The sequence below is a fragment of the Arachis stenosperma genome, chromosome 1 (assembly GCF_014773155.1).
Source record: "Arachis stenosperma cultivar V10309 chromosome 1, arast.V10309.gnm1.PFL2, whole genome shotgun sequence".
Classification (NCBI taxonomy): Eukaryota; Viridiplantae; Streptophyta; class Magnoliopsida; order Fabales; family Fabaceae; genus Arachis; species Arachis stenosperma.
In genome coordinates, this window is record NC_080377.1 from 220,004 (window position 1) to 244,994 (window position 24,991).

The 24,991-nt window shown below is 31.0% G+C and overlaps 1 protein-coding gene across 4 annotated transcripts; it reads right to left on the reverse strand.

Annotated features, from left to right (window-relative positions):
- LOC130964262 (phosphoglycerate mutase-like protein 4) lies at positions 1-24,826 on the reverse strand. Of its 4 annotated transcripts, none has more exons than XM_057889868.1 (10): positions 24,436-24,826; positions 23,806-24,010; positions 22,805-23,575; positions 4,957-5,262; positions 4,591-4,669; positions 4,358-4,408; positions 4,131-4,241; positions 3,520-3,651; positions 1,042-1,117; positions 1-517 (listed from the first exon to the last, which is right to left on the reverse strand). In XM_057889868.1, the coding sequence occupies exons 4-10, from the start codon at positions 5,187-5,189 to the stop codon at positions 465-467; spliced, it is 735 nt and encodes a 244-aa protein (XP_057745851.1). In that variant the 5' UTR covers positions 5,190-5,262; positions 22,805-23,575; positions 23,806-24,010; positions 24,436-24,826; the 3' UTR covers positions 1-464. The 4 variants fall into 4 exon arrangements, with proteins under 4 accessions (XP_057745851.1, XP_057745848.1, XP_057745850.1 ...); XM_057889865.1 differs by having other exon boundaries at positions 4-569; XM_057889867.1 differs by having other exon boundaries at positions 4-569; positions 23,806-24,027.
- Between the last annotated feature and the right edge of the window lie 165 nt (positions 24,827-24,991).

Below are 24,991 nucleotides of genomic sequence, written 5' to 3' on the forward strand. Positions count from 1 at the left end.
CTTCTAAGTGTAAAACCGAAACAATCCGCTGTTTACTATTTAGAACTCAAAAGTGTCTCATTCCAAAATAATACGACGGAGTTGGGAAGTGCACAATCAATCAAATTTATGAAGGAATTACACAATGTAAAAATTAAGCTTACAATAATAACAATAATAATAACTCAATGGAGATTGATGAACTACCCGAGTGATCTCTAGTTGCTACTAAGCTATAAAAGTGTAAATTAACAAGCCTAAAATTCTTTCCTTCTCTTCTTGCTCAAAACTAACACTTTATTGTTACATTTGGAAGAGAAGCAACCATAATCAGTGGTAAGGTCAAGCAAGGATTGGTATTACAGCCTAACCTGAAGTTCTGTCACCCCCAAACCCTGATGCCAGAAACTCATCTTGGCTAAGATGGCTAACATCACCCCACAATTTTAAGGTCCATTTGTCCTCACCGTACATGTGAAAAACATTCACTGATGTGTTATGTATCTTCCCAGCAGGCCTCCCATTTGGGCACGCCCACCTGTAAAGTGATCGAATGAATCCTCCGTGAGTAACAACTACTACTCTCTCCCCTGCAAATTAGTAAGGATATCATGATCATCATTTAGCTGCTAAGTAGAGACTTAAGGAGGGATACAATACAATATATGTTAACATAATATAGAAAGAAAAATGTAGTGCCAATATTGTCCAGGGAAGATTTATGGTGCCCCTCCAATTTTGAGTAATCTGCATGTTCTGGAGTGTGTTTCATATAACTATTGAAATTATTCAATCAACTTACCAAAATGGACCCAGTCATTTATGATTTTTTTTTTTTTTAAATGTGTTAACAAATATGGCAAGTGCCAAAATGCAATTGAAGGAAAAACTAAGTGAGAAATGAGAAATTTAAACTTGAGGGAGAAAAAGACAAACTCCCTAATATCTAATCACACATGCATCTTACAAATCAGCACCTAAACTATAACCAACCACATGCTTAGCAGTAAATCATAATTTCCATGATATTTCAGGATGCAAGGATTGTCATTGGTGGGCTACCTTTATGCTTTCTTCCAATTCTCTGCAATGCAGATGTGCAGCGCTGGAAAAGCTGGGCAATACTTTCTCCACCACCCTGTAAATGGTATATGCATCAATGCTATGTATATGCAAAAACATTCTAAACAAATTATGTCCAATTGCCCATTAGGATAAACAAATTTAAAATAGATCATTCACTTAATTTTGCTCTAATACCGTTATGATTCCACTATCATGCAAGATCAAGGAAGGGACAAACAACTAGCACCAAATGTTAGTACGAAGGAATGTATTGATTGGTTGTACTGAGTTCATCATTGTTTATCAGGAATCTTGAGTAATTCCAGCCAACTGGGAAAACATGTTTGTGGGCTATGCCAGAAAAGCAAGTTATGCAACAGTTCACTTCCGTTTCATGTTGACAATATTGTGAAAGGGGATAAGACAGCCCACAATGGTGTACTTCTACAGAAAGTTGGCCCTTGAAAATCACAGGCTTCCATTCCATCAAGCCATCAACTGCAATTTGAATTTGTGTGTATTATATGGAACAATGACAATTTTAAAATCTCTTTCAACACCAAGGAGTGGTATAAAATGGACTGAATACCTACAGCTGGAAGGTTTTCTAGTGATGCTAGGGGATGTATCAAAATCTCTTATGATCCCACTGTTATATTTCTATTTCAGCTGCATTTGTTTTGTATATGATGATTTGAACATCCCACTTTTATTAATTTTTCCATGAATGGGATGACTTTTATGCACTCACAGGCCACACTCAATACAATTATGGGAGTGTAATTAAAATTTCACTAGGCATTAGCTTGTACTCCAATTTAGTTTCCCAGCACTCTTTGGGTTATGTCCTCGGCTTTCAGAAGCAACCTGAGCTATCAAGGAAAGGACTTGGTGGAAACAGATAAAGAATTTTAACAGAAACATGGAGGCCTTTTGTTTAGCTTGTAAGGGAAATTTTTTGCGCTCTTTATAAACAATAAGGTGGAGGAGTGCTAAAAGCTTATCTTATAATTATGACCAACCTTGTTCTACTAGACATTGCTTGATTAGCTGGGAGTTGCATAAAAACAACTTGCTCTCAGTATTGGTCATTGTTGTGGCCTGTGCAAATTGACTGAGGGTCAGCTTGACATTATTAGCAGCGAAAGCTGCACCTCATTGGCTGCACTAAGTTGCATACTTATGTTGAACACAACCATTAAAATTTTTCTGATGTAACTAAATAACTGCCTCTTTTACCAAACATTCTAGTTTTGATTGAGTGGTTAGTTTGTTATCTACAACTTGTTGCAGGCCATGATCTAGATCTGGCTTTCCAGGAGGGCTGAGTTTTGGGGGATTTATTCTTGCACCAATCATCTAAAAACTTCTTAGGTAAGCATTCCCATGCTAGAGATGACAAAAAGGAAAGAAAATTCCATGTTAGAGCAGTTTAGCTGCAAGAGAGGCTTTAACTGAAATTTGCAAAGCTGATCAAAGAATGCTGAATTTCAATTCCAAATGAATGAAATTTATAACTAGTGCTGTTTGCAAAATGAGAAAAGCTTTTACAAGGTACTAAAGGTAGTTTGAACTTTAAGATTGGAAGAAAGACATTAAGGCAAAGCTGCAGCAAGTAAATAAGTATGCAGATGTTGCTTGGGTTCAGGTAAATTTCATTGAAGCTGATAATTTCATTGAAGCTAAAGAAATTTAGGATGACTATAACTAGCTGATGAGGGAGTGCGTGCTCATCACGTACATAGCATTTATAGGAGTTTTGGTGGAGCTTTACAGCAGATATTTGGGCGTTTGAAACTTTTCATGTTAATGATCCACACATGTTCATGTTCAAGGTGTGATAATACACAGTTTCTTTTATTGGTGTCCATTTGTGGTTTCTATCAATGGCAGAAGTATGAATATGAGGCAAGATTGAGTGCATAAGCAATGTATGATGGCTATGGCATTTGGCAAATTCAATATGTGAGCCAAAATGGCTGAAACAGTTAATGAATGAACTCAAAGTGTGTGAACCTACCAAGATAGAGCACACATGTGATAATTGAAGAACCCTTCATATTACTATATCCAGTGTTTCATGAGAGGACCAAACATCTACAAACTGATACTCATTTTGTGAAAAAGAAGATATCAGATTGAGAAGTCATGGCTACTCCTCTCATTATATATTCTCTGCTTACATATACTTAAACCAGTCCAATACATATATAACTAGTTTGGTACATATGATTTATATGCTTTAGCTGGAGACACATATTTGAACACATGATAGTAAGAAATTTAACAGAGTAGAGTGGCTCAAAACAATAATGTCATGGGGGAATGGTTTATGTTGCACTATTCTTGTTGTAAATGGAAGTTATAATTAATCTCTCGTGAACAGAAATACTAGTATGCTAAATTGAAATCCACTCAAGCAATTCGACTATACTCACTCTTTTATTATTGTTCCTTGTTTTCAAGTATACTTACTGGGATTTCTTGATCTTCATTCCTAGATGAAAAAGCTTTGTGGGCTATGGGATGAGTCTTTGCTGCTTCACGATAAATAAGGCCTTGAAGATCCCCTAGGTGTCTTTCCCGTAGGTCAGAATCCTTGATAACCTGGAATTTCAATCAAACATTAGACTGGCAGAAATCAAAGAATAGGTGCTAGATCAATCACATGTAATAAATCATCAGAGTAGAATCAAAATAAACCAACAAATTGTGAAATGATTCTGCTAATTTATGTCAATCATGAAGATAGCAACGATGACAGTAAAGGGGTAATATAATATGCTTATGGTTTAAGAGTTAAGGCATTATTGTCACCATGTGAAGGAAAAGATTAACGTGTCACTGTATATCATAATTACTAAGAAATCATAAGAATAATTCATCAGCATGCATAATCAATGTATAGCCAAAGGACAGTGGCAATATAGAATATAATAAATAAATTGCAAGACTTTTCGGACAAAGAGGTCCAATGACTTCAAGCATAGAACATGTTAAGGTGAAAATCATGATAAGGTTACTATCTTTGGACAATTGAATCATTCAAAAATACTACAAGAATAACGTTGACTTTGAGATCAAACCTCTAGCCCTCCACATCTGGATGCAATAATCTGTGCTGTTTCATAAGCTCGTTGCAAGTCGGAAGAATATATAAAAGAGATCTTAGGCTCCCTGGATAGTCTATCAGCCACCTCCAATATGAAATTTACAGAAATTACAGTCAAAAGTCATTAATTAAAAAAAATAAGATATGCAGCTCGAGTCTGTTTGTTTATGAAAATGAGATAATGCAAAGAACAAAACTTACTGCAGCTGCTTGCTGTCTTCCAGCTTCGTTTAATTCAACATCTAGATGTCCCTGTTCCACGTATATTAACAACAGAATTTAAAAAATATTCGAAAATGCAAACACATAGGTCAAATAATGTATATCGTAGAATGACAAGAAGTAACAGTACTTTTGTCATAACTATGCATGGAAAGAACAAAAAATATTGAGTATGCTGAAGCTAAAAACTGAAGAGAGGGTAATAATAATACCTGAATTCTTCCATCAGCATTCCATGCTGTTTCACCATGACGCACCACAACAATCTCTGCATACTCTGGATGAGGATGGCTGTAACCACCATCAATTCACCAATCAGCTTCACAATGATTAAGGAACAATGCAGTTTAGAAAAGAAAAGAAAGGAAAAGAACTCGAAAATCAAATAAGAAATCTCGCAATTTCGCAATCATAGTCACGAGAACTTTTTCACTCAATTGGGAAAACATCGGCATGAATGAGTGATTTTCACTTCCACTGCTAAATGTTTCAGATGCAAAGATATGAAAAATGCCTATGATCAATAATGGCATGAAGAAATTTTGGGAGGAAAGATAAGAAAACGAAAAAGAAGGAACCTGGAGTCGGAATCGGAGATGGAAGAATCGGCCATTTGGAGTGAGTGAGTTGAGTGGCGAGTCAAAGAGACGTTTAAGGCTTGTTGTTTGGGGAGAGAAGCAACGGATTTGAGGCGCAGAAAAAAAGGGAGTGGGAGTGGGATTGGCGGAAAAGAATAGGAATGGGAGCGAGAATATTTATGTTTCGGTATGCTTACGCTGATGCTGTCATTCACACACAACCAAGTGTTCATTTCCTAGTGCCTTCGCCCTTTCCACATGTGGTAACAGGTTATGAGCAAGTCCACTCAAGAATGCTATGGACAACTGAAAGTAAGTGTTAACTCAATTTAAAATAAGAGTCATGCCATAGGATTATTAAAATTTTTTGTTTTTGGTTATTATTTTTTGTGTTATCTACGGTATTTTTTAATTTGACAGGGAAATGATTAATTCGTCGTGAATTGAAATTTTATTTAAGGATTTGTTGTTGGCCAATGAATAACTGTATGTACGAGTGAAAAATTTTATTTAAGGGCTTGTTGCTCGTCAATAGATAACTACATGTACGAGTGAGCTGACTATTCAACCAATCCAAATTAATTATTTTTTGTTATTATTTAGTCAGTAATAATTTGTACTTATATTTATAGATATTTTCACATAACAATTAATATAAATTACATGCATATTTATCAGAATTTACACACATAAATTAATACAATTTATATTTATATTTTGTAAAATTTGCTCACATGATTTTGAGTCTCCATTTAATAGCAATAATTTGTACTTATATTTATAAATATTTGTACATAAAAAATATATAATTTATATTTATATTTATTAAAATTTATATATATAAATTAATATAATTTACATTTATATTTTTTAAAATTTATACACATAAATAATAAATTAATATTTATGATTGTCAAAAAATAGTCAAAATTATTAAAGACCGATGACCATGTAGAATTCTCTTAAAATAAAAATATTAGTTATTTAATATTTTTAAAAAACTTAATATTATTATTTGCTTCATGAATAATAATAAATACCGCATCACCTCATTGCTCGACTTTACCACATTGTAAATTTGTAATTCTCGCTCACGTTTTTTTATGACTAATAGGAGAAAAGAAATAAAGGGTAATCGTCTTCTGGAAACGAGAGAAGTTGAATTGGATTAAACTAACTTAAGTTTGACTCATAAAAATTAAATTTGGTTCATGGTTTGGTTCAAATTTTATTAACAATTGAGTTTATTATCTATCTATTAATTATAAATTTTTTATTTATGTCCTATATTAAAATTATATATAAAAATAACAATAAAATTTTAAACAATTAAAAACATTAATATATATATATATATATAATATATATATATAAGTGTATATTATTATATATATATTAAATTATTAATATATATATTCTATATTTTTAATATTATATATAATCGAGCCGACTCATGAGCTAATGAGTTGAGTTTATCCAAACTCAAACTCGACTCATTTAATTTATAAGATTAAATTCAAATTCAAACTCTCTAACTCACGAGTTCAGTTTATCAAACTATTAATGAATCGAATTCGAACTAATTTGACTTATTTCTAACCATACTTACAAGTCAATAATGATACTTTTTCTCTGATTGCCTTTTCTTTTTTTCTATTTTCTTCCGTTTCTTATTTTTCTGCCCGTCTCTCTTCAATTCTTGTGGTAAAATAAATAAATAAATAAAATAAAAAAATAAGATATTTTTATTAATATTCTCTATAATATATATATAATTAAGATTTTATGTTATACTCTTAATAATAATATACTCGATATAATACACATATTTAAATTATAATATTATATTAAATATATTATTATTATTATTAAAAATATATTATAAAAATTCAATTATAATGAAATACACATATTAGAGAGTATTAATAAAAATATTTTATTTTTATATTTACTTCTCTTTTTTATCTATTTATTTTACAACACGTTATTAGTACGAGGTTCTGATTAAATTTAAAGAAGAGAAGACATGGGTAATAAAAATTACATTATGTTAAAACTTTCTCATCTTAAATTTAATGATCTTAATATATCTAAAAATAATTATTTATCATAGATATTATTAGATGTCGAAATTCATATTAATTCAATAAATCTTAGAAACACCATCAAGACCGATAACAAAAAAAAATAAAATATCTTTATTAATATTCTCTAATATGTATATCTCATTATAATTGAGATTTTATAACAAACCCCCAATAATAATATACATAATTTATATATATATATATATATATATATATATATATGTATGCAACTATTTTTAACAACTTATTAATAAAGTAAAAATTTAAATTAATAAGATATTAATTAAGCAAGAACAATATTAACAACAGAATAATATCTATTGAACTAATGATGATAATTATTATCTAATAATACTCTTAATATGAACAAAATACAGACTTATATTGTAATACAGAAGTTTAAAAAAATACAAAAGATAATTATTGAAAATATAAAGACTACAATAAAAATTTTAGATATTATAAAGTATGAAAGATTGTGTGTGTAAAAGTGAATGCGTTAATACTCTCTCTCCCTTTCCTATTTATAAGGGGACTATCCCTTTTATTACAATAACTATTTTACAATTTTATCTTTGATTTTTGCAAATCTAGTTGCTCTTTCGTGAATTGATTTAGAGATTGTAATTTTTTGTGGGCTGATTCAGGGACTCTCTCCTGACTTTGATAGCTTCTATTTTTAATTCTATTTTAGTTTTGAAAATTTGGTAACTAGTCTTATCATTTTGCTGGTATTCCGTAAGTAGAAAATGTTGTCTTATACATGTGATGTCTCCTTGATTTTGGAGCTTCTTTGACACCTCTTTTCTTTATGATTGAACATGTATGTTATTTTCTGATTCAATATTCTCTCTTTTTTTTAAACGTTCAAATGGATTTTGGATATCTAATATATACAGTTCTAAATAAAACTTCTTCATCTTCTTCTAATGGGACTGATTTTATTACTTTTAAAGAATTTTGAATTTATTCTTTTGAGGTAGTCGCTGTAATAACAGTCATTATCTATTTTTTGTGTGTTAAAAAATGAGTCTCTTTTTCGTATGATATTTTATCAAACTCTGAATTATGACTTGGGGTTTGATCTTTTTTGAGACATGATCATCTAGTTATCAATGACCCTTTTACTAATTAGGTTGAGATCAAATTTATTTCACCATTTTATTCTTATGTTTCGAATTAAATATTGCATACTAGGAATGTCTTTATATCCTGTTGAATCATATTCCTATGTTATTATCTAGCATATTTTCATAGTGGGTATGAAGAAAATCAGTTAATAGTCGTCTAAAAATGAGGTCTTGTTTTTAAAATATTTGTAAGCCAAGCTAACCTCCTTTAAAAAATGGCTTCTAACTTCTATCAATCCGAATTTTTAGAACTACACCTTGAACCACTTAGAAAACTATTGAGAAATTTTCTTGCGGAACCATATGAACCATGAATGTGAGTTTGAAGATAAGTATAGGATAAATCACCATGCATCTATATTATCATAATATGAATAATTTTGAGACTCAAACTTTCCAATAAAACTTTTGTAGTGAAAAGAAGATTTTTTTTATTCTGACAGAGTTATTATTTTAATGACTTTGATTTTGGAGTATGCTACATCTTTGGTAGTTGGGTCTTTATTGTGGGTTAGTTCAATTGATTATGTATCAATTAGAATAAACTCATAGAAAGTTCGAATTTTTTGGATACTCACCAGTGGGTAATGGAAGGTATTTGAAAATACTATTTTATAAAAGGTTCTTCGGTTTATTTTAAACCATTCTTTTAAGGCCATTATTTTCATAGGTATAGATTTTTCATGATAAGGATGCTCTTCGGATAGTGGTTTGGTTTTAAAAATATCAGAAGATTGTAATAATGCATTTCTATTTGCTGTAGGTATTTTATATAAACTTTTAGTTGATGTAGATGGTTTTTTACTTTTAATAACATGTGACATCGTCAAAGGTTTGATGGCTAATTATTTAGTTAAAAAATCATTGGTTGATCAAGTGGTTGATCATAATCTTCAGTGTTTATTTAGTGCTTACTCATTTAATATGTTGAATAATAAAATCAAAACATGATAATATAGTCTACCACCTGGCAAGTATTTATCTGAAAACTAGATTTTTAACATTATTTTTTGGCATACTAGGAACAACTTTAATTTACATTCAATTTTGATTAAAAAGGACTTGTTAAACAAATCTTCTTGAAATCGTAAAACACATAAGACAATGGATAATATTTTATTTTTAATGATTACATAATTCTTTTTAATTGAATTCTATATTCTAGAATGATATTTAACTATTTATTTTTTTGATAAATTTAGAAGAACTTATTTAAGTACTCCTCTATACCTTAATTCTGAAGCATCTATCTCAACTATTAAACTTATCTTTAGGTGTGGTATGCTTAAATAAGGAATTTTCTTGACTTTAGTTTTAACTTTTTGAATTATCTTAGACATATTCTCTATTTAAGAAAGAGGTTGTTTTCTCGATCTTCTATATAAAAGATAAGACCGTTCTCTTTTTATAATACTGATGATTTTTCTAAATGATGAATGTGTTGGTTAATTTCTTTAGAGTACACAAGTACATTGTCTAAGTAAACTATGTTAAAGTCTATATATAAGTAAAAACTATTATTCATAATTTTTTAAAATTCACTTGGTACATTTTTTTATTTTTGAGCATTACATTCTCTTCATAATGTCCAAAAGATACAATAAAAACTATTTTATATTTATCTTCCTCTTTTATTGATATTTGATAATATTTAGATTTTAAATTAAATTTAAATAAAATAGTAGCATTATTTAATCTTCAACAAAAACAGAATATATGGCTCTTGAAAACACCACCTGTGAACTCCAATGGTTGATCAATATGCTGCATTTTTTTCAAATTCCAACTAATCGCACTCCTATTCTTTTTTCGATAATCAGAGCGCTATACATATTGCAACAAATCCTAATTTTGTATGAATGAAATAAACACTTGGAAGTTTATTGTCATGAGATCCGTCAAAAAGTTCAAACTAGAATGATGAAACTTCTCTTTCTATCTCTTCTTCAGGAGAACTGGCTGACATATTTACTAAGTCATTGTCCCCTAATTCCTTTCATCTTAATCTCTCAAAACGAGGAAATTTTTGACATTTTTCGTCCTCCAACTTGTAGGAACGTATTAAAAAATAATAAACAGTTATGTTAGAGTAATGATAAGTAATTGAGAGTTAATAGTTGGTTGATAAATATTTATGAGATTAATTTAAAATATTTTTATAAATAACATGACTTTTAATCATATAAACAACAATTTCAATACATAATTTTCATTTTCTTATCTCTATTTTTTTGTTACTAAAGCCAATATCATGAGCTAATTGATCATGAACATTAACAAAACCTTGAGCAAATAAAATCCTTATCGATAGTCGTTTGCCTCCCGGCATAATTAGTTGTTAGGTGCAACATAGATATATATAAGGTAAAAATTCACGTACAATTATCTTCATGTAAAATAGATAATGAAGAACCGTTAAATAATAATTTAATCAAATTTATCAAATCATCTAATAACTTCTCGTTCATATAAATACAACTATATAAAAATTTTCACCTATATATAACTGTCCTTGTGGTTTCTAATTTCTAGTTAATGCTTTAATTTGTCTGGTATGACATCGATACTATTGTATTAATTTTCTTTTAACGCTAAAGGTGTAATTTCCTAAAGTATTATAGTTAAATTCATATTCATATATCCGTATAGGGAATTCAGGAAAATTGGCTCTTATTAATGATGTTATGTTATTCTATTTTGATTTTGATAGCTAGACAATTATTTTTGTAAACAATGTGAACAATAACTGTAAATTTGACCCAATAGAATAAAAAAGCACTCCACCTCCAAATTACTCCATTCTACTAAAATCCTAATTTTTTTTATTGTTCATTTTCTTTATTTTATTCAATAGGGTCTTTTCTCACAATTCAGATAAGTTACAAACCAGAGACACACTAACGTTGGCAGAGAATAATGACAGTGCCGAGTATTTACATACATACACGACGAAGCCACCAAGGTAACCGGTGTAAACAATAGCCTTCCTAGGTAATCCCACATTAATATACTTGTATCAACAGAACCTCACAAAACCAGCAAACAATTTCCACGCATCCACTGTTGTCGCCTCATCATGTGAAACTTATTCACACCATAAGATTCTTCCATGTATAAAAAGAGATCAATATAATGCGTAACTATAGAACTTTTCAAGTGATTAAACTTTCTAGATATAAATTCACAATCACAATCAGGGGAGTCAAAGAAGGAAAAAAGCGTCAAAGAATTATTATTGCTATGGAGGCGGCGAAAGCAGAACTGGCGAAGGCAAAAGAAGAGCTCATAATAGCCAAAGAAAGAGCAATCCAATCCTGGCTGGATTCCAAGCCTCTGATTGACGAACTCGAGAAGCAGAAATCCAATCTTGCAGAAGCTCAGCAAACTTCAAAGGCATCAAAAACTGCAGTCTCAGAGTTGGAATCACAGCTGGAGAGCACAAAAAGTAGCATCAAATCGAAAAGAGAAGACCAACTCAAGACAGAGTCAACGATCCAAGAAATCAAACTTGCTCTGACTCAAATACGCCACGAAATCGAAGACATCAAGGTTGGCGTAACAAAAGAGAAACAAGAAAGGGAAAAGCTACGGCGAATTGTATACTTAAGGAAGCAGAAGATCAAGGCGTTGCGGCTCGCGATTCGAGCCGCGACGCTAGAGTTCCAAGCTTTGGAAGAATCCAGCGCCAATTCTGTTCAGCAGCACGTCTATCACTCGGAAAGTCGTACGGACGGAGTAGTAGTCACCCGAGAAGACTACTTCGCCCTTACAAGAAGGGCGAAGCGGAAATACTCGAAGGCGAATTCGCTTGTGGCAGTTTCGGCTGAGCAGAAGCGTGCGGCTGAAGCTTCTCATGAGTTAGCATTGTCAAGATTGGACAAGTATGGTGGATCATGGAGTATGGAGAGAAGAAAGGTAACCAGGAAATGGTACTCAAAGAGGGTGTTTGTGAAGAAAAAACATGGAATTGGTGAAGGGGAAGTAGAGAATAATGGCACAAGAAGGGAGTCACATAAATTTCAAGCCAAATCCATAGGCAAGTTTGAAGGGGGGGAAGTACAGAAGAAGAAGAAGAATAGAATAACAACACCAAGTGATGTTAGAGTAAGGAAGAGAAACAAGTCCATCTTGCACAAAATGACGAAATGTTTTGGACAAAATATGAAGAAATTAAGGGGATGACAATCAAGTTTATCTTTCTCTTCTTTTTTAATTTTAATATATGGTAACATATTCTTGAGCCAAAAAAAACTTGATAGAAGAATTGATTCAAGAGGAGAGATTTGGCCAAAAAAAAAAAGGAGAGAAAATCTACCAAGTATATATTTCAAATCTTTTTATTAGTCAAATTTAGTAACAAAAATTAATTATCACAAGCATTTTTTTTAAATTTTATTCTTTAACTTGATTGAACTTATTTATAAAATGATTTGAATAGGTAACATTTCTCATTTTTTTTCTATAGCATAAATAAAAAATATCATTTGTAATATTTAATGTAGTAAATTCTTAATTATATTCTATGTTAAAAGAAAAGTCCAACTAACAACAATTCAGCTACACATCAATATGGCTGATTAGCAAATAACATTTAAGCTTGCTGCGTTTTTATGTTTTCTTAACACTACCAAATTGGATTGGTAAACAAAAAATTACAATCAATTTTTTAGCGATTATTTTAAACACCTATTTAAATATTTACTCTAAAAAAAATATTCCAACAGATTTTTATTTTGGCAACTACTTAAATAAAGATGTTAAAAATATCTTCTCATGAAAATACTTTGTTTAAAAGTGTAACTTATTTATTTAGTCACACCTCAAACAAAGACAACACTTTTATAAATATCAAAATCTAACTATACAATCCATCATCCAAAGGTCAAAAGAATATATTTTCACATAAAAATAATTATAAAATCTTCATTGTAGTATCATTTTTTATTTTAAGTTAATTGCTTTGGAATGCAACATATATACAACGAAGTGTGATACGTGAACATCTTTCCTATCTTTTTCTAGTGAATTTGCATTTAATTTGTTGAATTTAATTAAAAATTAATTATCTTTTAGCCATTATGGATGCTACTTTGAGTCTTGTACAATTCTGTTTATTTTAGGTAGCATTCGGCTGGATTTGATAGAGTTTCTGCAGAACAAGAATTAAAGGAGATGACCAGCGAAGAGCGACGCGTGCGCGTACCTGACGCGTACGCGTGACGTGCGCCACGTGCAGAAAACGCAGAAAACGCTGGAGGAGATTTCTAGGTCCCATTTTGGCACTCAAGTAAGGCGCAGGTCTTTGCAAAGTTAGACGCGGATCCAGTGAAGTCAAGTGGTCCCCACGTTACAAGGCGCAGATTATTTAATTAATTCTGATTCAAATTTTATTTTAAAATAGGAAAAGATATTATTTAGTTTTTAAAATTTTAATTTAAATTTATTAGGATTATATATAAAAGAGGAAAAAAACTTCTCTTTTGGGGGAGGGGATTCTATTCAAATTTATATTCCATACTTTACAGTTTATCTGAATCTTTATTTTCCCTCTAAACCATGAGCAACTAAACCTCCATTGTTAAGGTTAGGAACTCTATCTACTGTATAGATTGATACTATTATTTTTCTATTTTAATTCATGTACTGATTTATAATTCAAGAATTGTTTCCGTTCTTTATTTTATGAATTTGGGTGAAACGGAAGTATGACCCCCTTTCTAATTGAGTTCTTGTATAACTTGGAAAAGCTCTTTACTTGAACAACAGCTTGAATACAATTTCTCCTAAATTACTAATTATCTGGACTTAACGGGACATGTGACATATAATCCTCTTATATTTGGATAATTAAGATTTTTGTGGCATAATAACTAGAATTAAACTTCATCCTCTAATTAGAATTAATTGACCAAAAAATTGTCAGTTGATGAATTTTAGAGAAGACTAAAAAGGTCTAAGGAATTAGAGTATAGTCACATATAGTTGCTATAAATTAAATCTTGCATGATTAAAATAAATTAATAAAAAAAATCAATCCGAAAAATAGATAACTCTAAAACCTTAACTGCCTTTTTCATATTGTTTTTCCCAATTTATTTAACTGTCTGTCTTTCTAATATTCTGGATTTATTGCTAATGCTTTTGAATCTTCAAAACCATTTTTTGTTTGTCTGACTAAGCTAATCACTCAATTATTGTTCCTTGATCCATCAATCCTCGTGGAATCGACCCTTGCTCACCTGAGGCATTACTTGGTACGACCCAGTGCACTTGCCGGTTAGTTTATAGGTTATAAATTCCGCACCAAATTTTTGAATCAGAGTGTCACGGTAAATTTTAGAAGGTTAGATTTAATAGTGTTTATATAATTTTCTAGAGTGTTTTGAGAATGTTCTAGATGGTTTCGAAACGTTCTAGAATGTCCTAAAAGGTTTCGAAATACTCTAAAAGGTTCTAGAAGACTCTGGAAGGTCATAGAGTATTTTAGAAGTATGTAGATGTATATAGAACTATGAAGAGTAGTATGGAATAATCTAAAAGTATTTAAAAAATTGTGGTATAATAGATATTTGTAATGAAAGTTCTAAATGATTAATCTATACCGTTGATTAGATTTAATCCTAACCATTCATTGAGGAAGTGGATGAGTATAAATTTTGAATTAAATTTTAATTTTATCTTTTAATAATATCAATTTTTTAAATTACATCAAAATAAATTACTCTTAATCACATTATTTTCATTCTTATTAAAATTATTTTTCAAATTTTACTCTTAAAAAATTTTTACTCGTTATGAAATGCTTATAAAATGACTAGTAGATAAACTTTCGAAAAAGAAATAAAAGGGCATAGTACATATACAATAAAGTATAAATGATACATTTTTATTTCTAATGTACTGAGCTTTTTTAATGTTTAATTTAATTAAACTTTATTTTTAACTTTAAAATAAATTTTAATTTTATGTTTCAATAATATCAATCTTATACGTAAACAATCATTCAATTATTTTTTTAACCATATCTAAGTAAATTATATCATTTTTATTCTAAATAAATTTTTTTTAATTTTACCCTTAATCACATTGCTTTCTTTTCAAGTAACGGTAGGATAACATCGAGATGATTTTGAAACATTAAGAACTTAAATAGGATGATTTAAACGTTACAAACAACTTCAAAATTTGTCCCAAACATTAGGGACAAATATGATATATTATTCTATATTTAATCATACAAAAAAGGATATTTATTATATTGTTTGCATTGTTTTATTATAATTTGGTTATTTTTATTGAACCACGATTTAATTAGTTGAATCTCTTCGCTGATAAACTAGTAGGTAAAACGGTCAAATGACCAATTCAGTTTGTAGAACCTTGATTTTTATCCCCCATAAGATTTATTACTATCTCGAATACATTTTAACTTGAGGGATCAGAGCCCAAATATGTCATTGCGTCACGCACATTCATCACGGTATCCCTTACTTGGTTCCGACTCCCATAAAATATTATGTTTAAATATACTATCTCATCACCTCATAACTAACAAGAACGATTTATCGATTTTAATAATTTAGTTTGTTTTTTTTCATTACAAAATATTATGCTTTTGTTTTTTTATCTATTAGTAGTAGTTTTTACAGATAACTTCTATGACCCAAAAGTATTTGTTGCTTTGTATTAAGAGTGTTTGTAATGTGGTTTGGTTAAGTTGATAGGAAAAGTTATCCAATCCATGATACCAAATTTAATTGGATTGGTTTTTGAACTAATCCGAAAAAACTAATCTATCCTAAGCATATTTGATATACTAAAAATATATCTTATGTTATTTTCAACTAATAATATACAATAAATGATTAACTACTAAAAACGCTCCCAAATTATTCAGATACCGACAAAAATACCCCAAATTTTATTATCGACAAAAAATGTCTTTAAATAATTTAAAAACACAACAAATATACCCAACAACAAATATATATTTTCAAAAATGCCTTAGAGATTGAATTTTCATGTAATTTTTTGCAAGCATGTTTATAAGAATGAGACATTATTATTCTTAAAATTTGGTAACTTTTTGTTATGTATATATTTTTTTATAATTTTTTTGTTAACAACCAATACTACTTTTAAAAAATCACAAAAAAATATATACTTAACAAAAAATTACCAAATTTTAAGAATAATAATATCTCATTTTTCTATTTATGTTAGATAATCTTGCAAAAAAAACAAACATTAAATATGTATTTCTCAAAAAATATATTAGAGATTGAATTTTGATACAATTTTTTGCAATGATTAAAAAAATGAGATATTATTATCCTTAAATTTTGGTGATTTTTTGTTAAGTATATAATTTTTTATAATTTTTTTTGTTAACCCATAATACTTTTAAAAAATCACAACAATATATACTTAATAATAAATTATCAAATTTTAAGAATAATATCTCATTTTTCTAATAATTCTTACAAAAAAATTACATCAAAATTCAATCTCTAAAGTATTTTTTGAAAAGATATATTAACTGTTAGACATTTTTATTACGTTTTTAAATTATTTAAAGATATTTTTGTCTATAAAAAAATTCGGGTGTATTTTTGTCAGCATTTCAATAATTCGGAGGCATTTTTTGTGGTTAACCTACAATAAAATGGCAACATATGAGAAGTAAGATGTTCAACTTCATACGGTCAGAAACCACATTCATACAATACAATAGCTAACATAAATGAAAATTCAACAAAAAAAAGTCCAAAACTAGAACCAAAAGAATCAGGACAAAGCAAAAATTAGAACAAGTAAAAAATAGAAAAAAGTAATTTACGTAAGGCATCTCCATTAGGGGTGACAAAACGGGTTAAACCCATCGGGTCGATCTGCTAAACCCGCTAAAAAGGCGAATCGGGCTAGGATTTAAAGCCCGACAAACCCGCACCACCAAATTAGCGGGCCGGGCTGGGCCAGACCACCGGACCGAAGATTTTTATTTTTCTTTTTTTTATTAAATAAAATAGTGATTACTATTATAAAATTAATAATTATAGAATTTTCAAACACTTTTTTTTATTCTTCTTTTAGTTATTAACTTTATTTTTTTATTTTATAATTTCGTATATTTGTTCGAATTATGTGACTTGTTTTTTAAAATAAAAATAGTTCTATTGACAAATATTATTTTGAACAATTTTATTAAAGTTAAAAAAAAGATAATAAAAAAATTATATTATAATTTAACTATTTTTTAATTATTATTTTTTATTTAATTTTAATGAATTTTATTTTTCAAAAAAAAAAAAAGAGTCAAGCGGGCTAGTCTGCCTCGTTTATGGGGCGGGTCTAGGCAGGGCGGGTTGAGGCGGACAGCCCGCTTTGCAACCCCTAATCTCCATAAATGAAAGTTCAACAAAAAAAACCAAAAACTAAAACCAAAAGAATTAGAACAGAGCCAAAATTAGACCCAAAAAAATAGACAGAAGAACTACATGGGACTAGCATTGTATAGACAGGTTGTGAGGTGGAGAGTGCCAGAGGGAGAGAGTGAGAATTGAGGTTGGAGACTATAGAGTGGCGCTGAAAGCCTTAAATGTGAGTGACTTACTATTAGGCTTAGGTTATATTAGATTTAACGGTAATTTGAAAAATTTATTCATATTTTGTTTACTTTGTTTTAATTCATGTTTTTAAATTTAGAACTAAAAACAAAATAATTCTTTTTGGAATGCTATAACTGAATGGAATAGTAGAATTTGCAAAATCGTTCTCAGTTTTCTTTTTCTTCTTTTTTTTTTCTCTATAATATCCTACATGAAACGGTTTACGTTGTTCTGTAGCTTATATAAAATGTTAAGTTGAAGGCAAAAAATAGTTGAGGCCCGTCCAACCTGGAGCGGCAATGGGAGTGAATAGAGACTCATTGTTGAATTGTTTGCATCTATTTGTAACTGAGTGAATATGGGGTAAGGTGGGTTTTGTAACTAGTCTAGTTGGAATGCTATATATGATCTCACAGTGAAGTAAAAAAGCAAGGAGTACCTTGTAGAAGCAGTTTGGAATGAACCAGATAAGCAGTTAGTCAAAATTCAAAACTTATTTTGAAAAAACCGTGATCCATACATCTAGAAATTCTCATCAAATAGGGCTACAGCAACTGTAGATTGCAATCTATATTGGTGAAGTGGGTAAAATGAAAATTAGGGACGTAATTGTAGTTGAGTAAAAATGGGGGTAAAGTGGGTTTTGTAACTATCTTGCCTAGTTGAAAAGTGAGTGAGAGAGATGGAGCATTTCGTTAGGAGAGATAGGTGAAAACTATAAAGGGCTGTGGGAAGTAGTGAGAGGGCATAGGAAAAAGAGAAAAGATAGAATTATCCTCACACTGAATCTTCGTAATACTACAGCTGAATGGGATGGTAGGATTTTGCAAATTCGTTCTTAGTTGATGCTTGAGGTTTCTCTCTACCAATAATCTTTCTTTTTTTTTCCTGTATAATATTCTGTATGAAACAGCTTACGTTGCTCTATGGTTTATATAAAATGTTTTTTATATATATCAAAGAAAAAATTAATTGAGGCACAATCCAACTTGAAGCGGCAATTAGAGTTAATAGAAACTCATCGATAGATATTGTTGAATTCTCTGCATCTACTATTTTTAAATAAATGAATATGGGGTAAGATGGGTTTTATAACTAGCCTAGTTAGAAAGTGAGTGAGAGAGAGGGAGCATTCAGTTATAAGAGATAGATGAAAACTATGAAGGACAGTAGGAAGTAGTGAGAGGGTATGGAAAAAAAAGAAAAGATAAGATTATCCTCAGACTCAATCTCCGTAATGCTATAACGGAATGGGGTAGTAAGATTTTGCATAATCGTTCTTAATTAATACTTGAGATTTTTCTCTATCGATATTCTTTTTCTTTCTGTATAATATTCTACATGAAACCGCTTATGTTATTCTATGGCTTATATAAAATGTTTTTGATTTAGACCGAAGGAAAAATTAGTTGAGGTACAGTCTAACTTGGAGCGACAATTGAAAATCCTAATTTTTATCCTTCGTATAAATAATCTTAATTATGTTTGAACAGGCGGGTATAAATAATCTTGACCATGTTTAAACATGCGGTTAATTTTATCCATAATTTTTCTCTGATGACATAGAAAACACTTACCTAAAGTACCTCTGCGCTCTAATGATGAATTTATTTAGCTTTTTCGTTTCGTTTCTTTAATTTCTGTTTATATGGTTGACACATTTATTGTGTGTAGAATCTTTAATGATTTTAACTTTTCAGGTATGTGTGCTGCGTATACTTTAGTGGCTGCGTGCGAGTCAACAATTCTCATGAAAGTCTTCAAAAGAAGCATCGGAGCAAGATGTTTTCACCTTGGAATGAAGGGAGCTCGCGGACTTGATGATTAAAAATGAACCTTAAAAGTTCGATATTTTTTATGCAATCTTGCGGCAATTATGCAATCATGACATAAATAAATATCGAGATAGAGTTTTCATAGGCACGTTTAAGATTAAAGCTATACGATTATTGAGAATGGATAATAATTATGAGAAAATGAAAGAATACATGATGGTAAATGGAGGTGTTTTTGGAGCTATCATGGTTGAACAGAAGGGATTTATGAATCATTTCTCTTCAACCATGATCGCTCCAAAAACACCTCCATTCACATTCATGTATTCTTTCACTTCCTCGTAATTATTGTTCATTCTCAATAACGATATAACTTTAATCTTAAACGTGCATATCAAAATTCCATCTCGATATTTATTTATGCTATGATTGCATAATTATCGCATGGCATAAAAAATATCGAACTTTTCAGAATCATTTTTAATCATCAAGTCCGCGAACTCCTTTACCTTCAAGACGAAAACATCTCGCTTCGATAATTTTTTCGCAGACTCTTTCATGAGAATTGTTAATTCGGACGCAGCCACTAAAGTATACAGCAGCACACATACCTCAAAGGTTAAAATAATTAAAGATTCTATACACAATAAAAGTGTCAACCACACAAAGAAAATTAAAGAAACGAAACAGCTAAATAAATTTACCATTGGGTAAGTGGTCTAAGATTAAGGTTTCCATATCACCAGAAAAAAACCACGGACAAAATTAACAGCCTATTCAAACATCATCAAGGTTATTTATACGAAAGATAAAAATTGAAATTTTCAATTGTCATTCCAAGTTAGATTGTGCCTCAACTAATTTTTCCTTTAATCTAAATCGAAAACATTTTATACAAACCATAGACTTCATGTAAAATATTATACAGTAAAAAAGAAAAATTATCGGTAAAAAGAAACCTCAAGCATCATCTAAGAACAATTCTATAAAATCGTACCACCCCATTTAGCTATAGCATTACAGAGATTGAATGTGAAGATAATCATATCTTTTCTCTTTTTCCCATATAGTCTCACTATTTCCCATAGTCCTTTAGGTAGCGTTTGTTTGCAGGTACTGAGACAGAGACTGAGAGACTGAGACTCAGTATTGTGTTTGTTAGTTCAGAGACTGGTACTAAAATGTCTGTCTCTGTCTCCAAAATTTCAGTATTTCAGTACCTCCAAAAAGTAGGGACACAGGGGACTGAAATTTTTAGAGATGGAGACTGAAACTTTAATAACATTTTATACCTTAAATACTTTCATTTCAATTAATTAATTCCAATTTTATCCTTTGTGCAAATTAAATTAGAGTTTCATTCTTGTTTCAATTCCTGTCTCTCATTTTGCACCAAACAGAATACTGAGATTTGTTTCAATCCCTGTCTTTCAGTCTCTGTCTCTCAGTCTCAGTCTTTCTGTCTCTGTCTCTCTACCAAACGCTACCTTATAGTTCCTACTTTCCACCTATTTCTCGTAACAGAATGCTCCCCCTCTCTCTCACTTTCCAACTAAACAAGATAGTTACAAAACCCACCTTACCCAATATTCACTCAACTACAATTATGTCCCTAATTTCAAACTGCTTATCTGGTACTCTATTTTTTTTTACCTCACTATTCCAACATAAACTGTTTCATATAAGATATTATAGAGGAAAAAAAAGAAAAATATTATTAGTAGAAAGAAACCTAAAACATCAACCGAAAACCAATATGCAAATCTACTTTTCCATTCAACTATAGCATTCTGAAAAAAATTATTTCACTTTCAGTTTTAAATTTAAAAACCTGAACCAAAACAAAGTAAACGGAAAATTGGGATTTTTTTTGTTGAACTTTTATTTATGTTAGCTATTGTGTTGTATGACTGTGGTTTATGACCTTCTAAAGTTGAAAGCCTTACTTCTTATATGTTAGCATTTTATTGTATATTATTTGTTGAAAATAGCCTAAAATAGGTTTTTAGTATATCAAATATGCTTAGGATAGATTAATCTTTTGGGATTAGTTCAAAAACCAAACAAAACCAATCCAATTATAGATTGGATAACTTTTCCTATCAACTTAACCAAACCACATCACAAACACTCCTAATATAAGGACAACAAATACTTTTGAGTCATAGAAATTACCTGTAAAAACTACTACTAATAATAGATAAAAACCAAAAAAATAATATTTTGTAATGAAAAAAAAAGCAAACTAAATTATTAAAATCGATAAATCGTTCGTTAGTTATGAGGTGGTGAGATAGCATACCTAAACATGATATGTCATGGGAGTCGGGACCAAGCAGGAATAAATCTTATGGTAGATAAAAACCAAGGTTCTACAAACCGAATCGGTTATCAAACCATTCTAGCTACTAGTTTATCAGTGAAGAGATTCAACTAGTTAAAGCATGGTTCAACAAAAATAACCAAATTATAATAAAACAATACAAACAATATAATAAATACCCAAAAAGTATAAATATATGCTAATATAAATTTTAAAAAATACATAAATTAAAAGTGCAAAACCAACTAGAATATTATAATCTCATTAAAAAATTATTAAAAAATTGATATTATTGAAGGATAAAATTAAAATTTAATTCAAAATTAAAAATAAATTTATTTAAATTAAACGTTAAAGAAGTTTGGTACATTCGACTGCATTTGGAGAAGGCTTGAGACTGAGAGATAGGAAATAAGAGACAAAAACTGTATATTGTGTTTGATGTAATTTAATACTTTTTTGTTTATATAAAAGCCAATTGCATGGACTTACGATAATTTTATATAAGACTTTTATTTATGTTTATGTTATTAATTTAAGTAAAAAATTTTATGTAAAATTAAACATTTGATGGTTATGTTATTTGTTGAATGATTATATTGTTTGTGTTTAAAATTTTAACTTACATACTCAATTAGGTTATATAATATTGCATCTTTTTACTAACCCACATATAAGGTGCAGTAGGATTAAGAACAGATAGGATTAAAATTGATATATTGTCTAACCTGCTAATAAAATAGGATTAGAGTTGGGTTTAAACCCTACCCTATCCTGCCTATTCCTACCCCTAATATTTTTGTTAACTATTGACACATATTATCAGCCTAATTCTTTACTGATTTCGTTGCATATTTGAACTAAGTAGTGAATTAAGTGAAAAAAAAAAATTGACAAAAAAAAAAGGACGGAGGGTAAAAAGTACCTGTTCACTCTGTTCAAACTCCCTTAGTTTCAGAATAGTTTCAAGTTTGATCTACATTTTGACATCAACGACATCATCTGCATCTGCAAAAGTAAGAACAACCACCAGACCATGCTTTTCTTTCCAAATATAAATAAATAAATAGAGATCTTATCATGGAAGACCACCGGTGGTTCTCTTTTTCCTCCTTCCCAACCGCCGATCTCTCTCCGTTCTCCCACGCCGCATGAAACCACCGAAACCACATCAACCACCGCCACTTTCTTTCACCACCCTCACAGCTTGGGTCTCCTCCCTCCTCAACCGCAACCACCATCTTCTACCACCGTAAGTCCCCTTCTTCCTCCCTTTCAGCTATCATACCGCCACCATCGCCTCTCTACAACCTTCGAACCCTATCTCCCTCTGCCATCGAGCTCACTGCCGGCGAACCCTTCAGCCGCCGGCTCTCACTGTGACGAGATCACCGCCGCCGCGGTACCGTACTCGCGGATTCCACTCCGAGCCGTCACTATCAACGGACCGCCCTTCTGCCACAGTAGTCATCGCCCCAAGCGTCTCTCGGTGAGCTGCTTGATCTCTCTCTCTCTCAGATCTTACCGCGAGCCGCCTGATCTCTCTCTCTCCCAGAAAAAATACAAATATAAAAAATCAAGGTTCTGAGAATCGAACCGGTTATCGAACCGCTCTAGTTACTGGGTTTTGCTAGAGATAGTGACATTTCAAGGACATCATTGGAGTGCTCTTTTCCGTTTTGATTTGTCACAAACTCTGCAGCAAGAGTATAATAGGATTCTACTTTTGAATCATAATAGGAAGAATAGTGTGAATGTAGTAGTATACTAGGATTAACATTATCCAATTCAGATGAAACCACAACAAATAAGCGAATGCAACATGTTATACAGAATCAACAAAGTTGAATGAATGAATGAAGAAGAGACAAACCTAAAGGAAGAGGATTGAATTCATTTTATCAACGAAGAATAGGAGAAAAGTACCGGATTGCGACGAGGATCGAAGAGTCCATGGAAGAATTCGTTTTGTCGAACACTACGTTTGCAGGGTCCATTAAACCACAACCTTATCTGAACACTACAAATAATACTACTGATTACTAAATGAAGCCTCTGTCAAGTTGCTGCCGCCAAGCTGTCGTCATCGCCGGTGGAGCTGTCATTGCCGAGCTGATTACTAAAGCACGAACTACACAACACAACAATCTAAGAATTAAAAAGTCAAGAACAGCAAACCACAAGAAGAACAATTTATAAAATCAAGAACAACAAACCAAAACAATTTATCAAATCAACATCAATAACATGAACATTTTATCAAATCTAGAACAACAAACCACAACAATTTATAAAATTAACAAATTATCAAAAGATCAAGATCAAAACAACAATTTAAGAATTAAAAAGTCAAGAATAGCACCAAAACAATGATCTATCAAGTTAATAAGATCAACTAGAACTGAAAATCAAAATAATAAGAACTAAAATTTAAAATACAGTAAACCAACAACAAACAAGAACTGGAACAACATACTAATCATTAAAACAACACTTAAATAAAATAATAACTGAATAATTAATACAAGAAAGAACAAGTAAAGGAAAAGAAATCACCTTAAGCTGGAGCATGTTCTGAAATTCGATCAGAACAGGGAGAGGGAGCTGGAGCTTTAACACGCGACGGAAGAGTCGGAAGAGAGGGCTAAGCAGCTCGAACAGGAAGACGGGGGCTGGAGCGCAACAGAAAGAGCTTGAAGAGCGGTAGAACCTCGCGAGACAGCGGTGGAATCACGGGAAAACAGAGGCGGAACATGCGTTGCGACGACGCTTTTGCTGCGCGGACAGCGGCGGTGGTTGGATGTTGAAGAACGACGACGAAGAAGAACGGCAGCAGTGGCAAAACGTTCCAGTTCAAAGGTTGAAGAAGAAGAGTGTGGAGTGAGGGAGGAGCTCGAGATGAGAGGCACAGGTAAGAGGAAGGAGAAGGACGAGTGACTGAGTGAGTGAGAGTCTACGCGGTTAGGGTTACATTGATGAAAGACCATGTATATGTTTTAGGGTTGTGAAACCGGTAAGGATACACTGACCGTAGGATCTTCCCAATTATAAACGGTCGGATGGAGAACTTTTCGCTGAAATTAGGTATAATAATATATAATATATGGTGAAT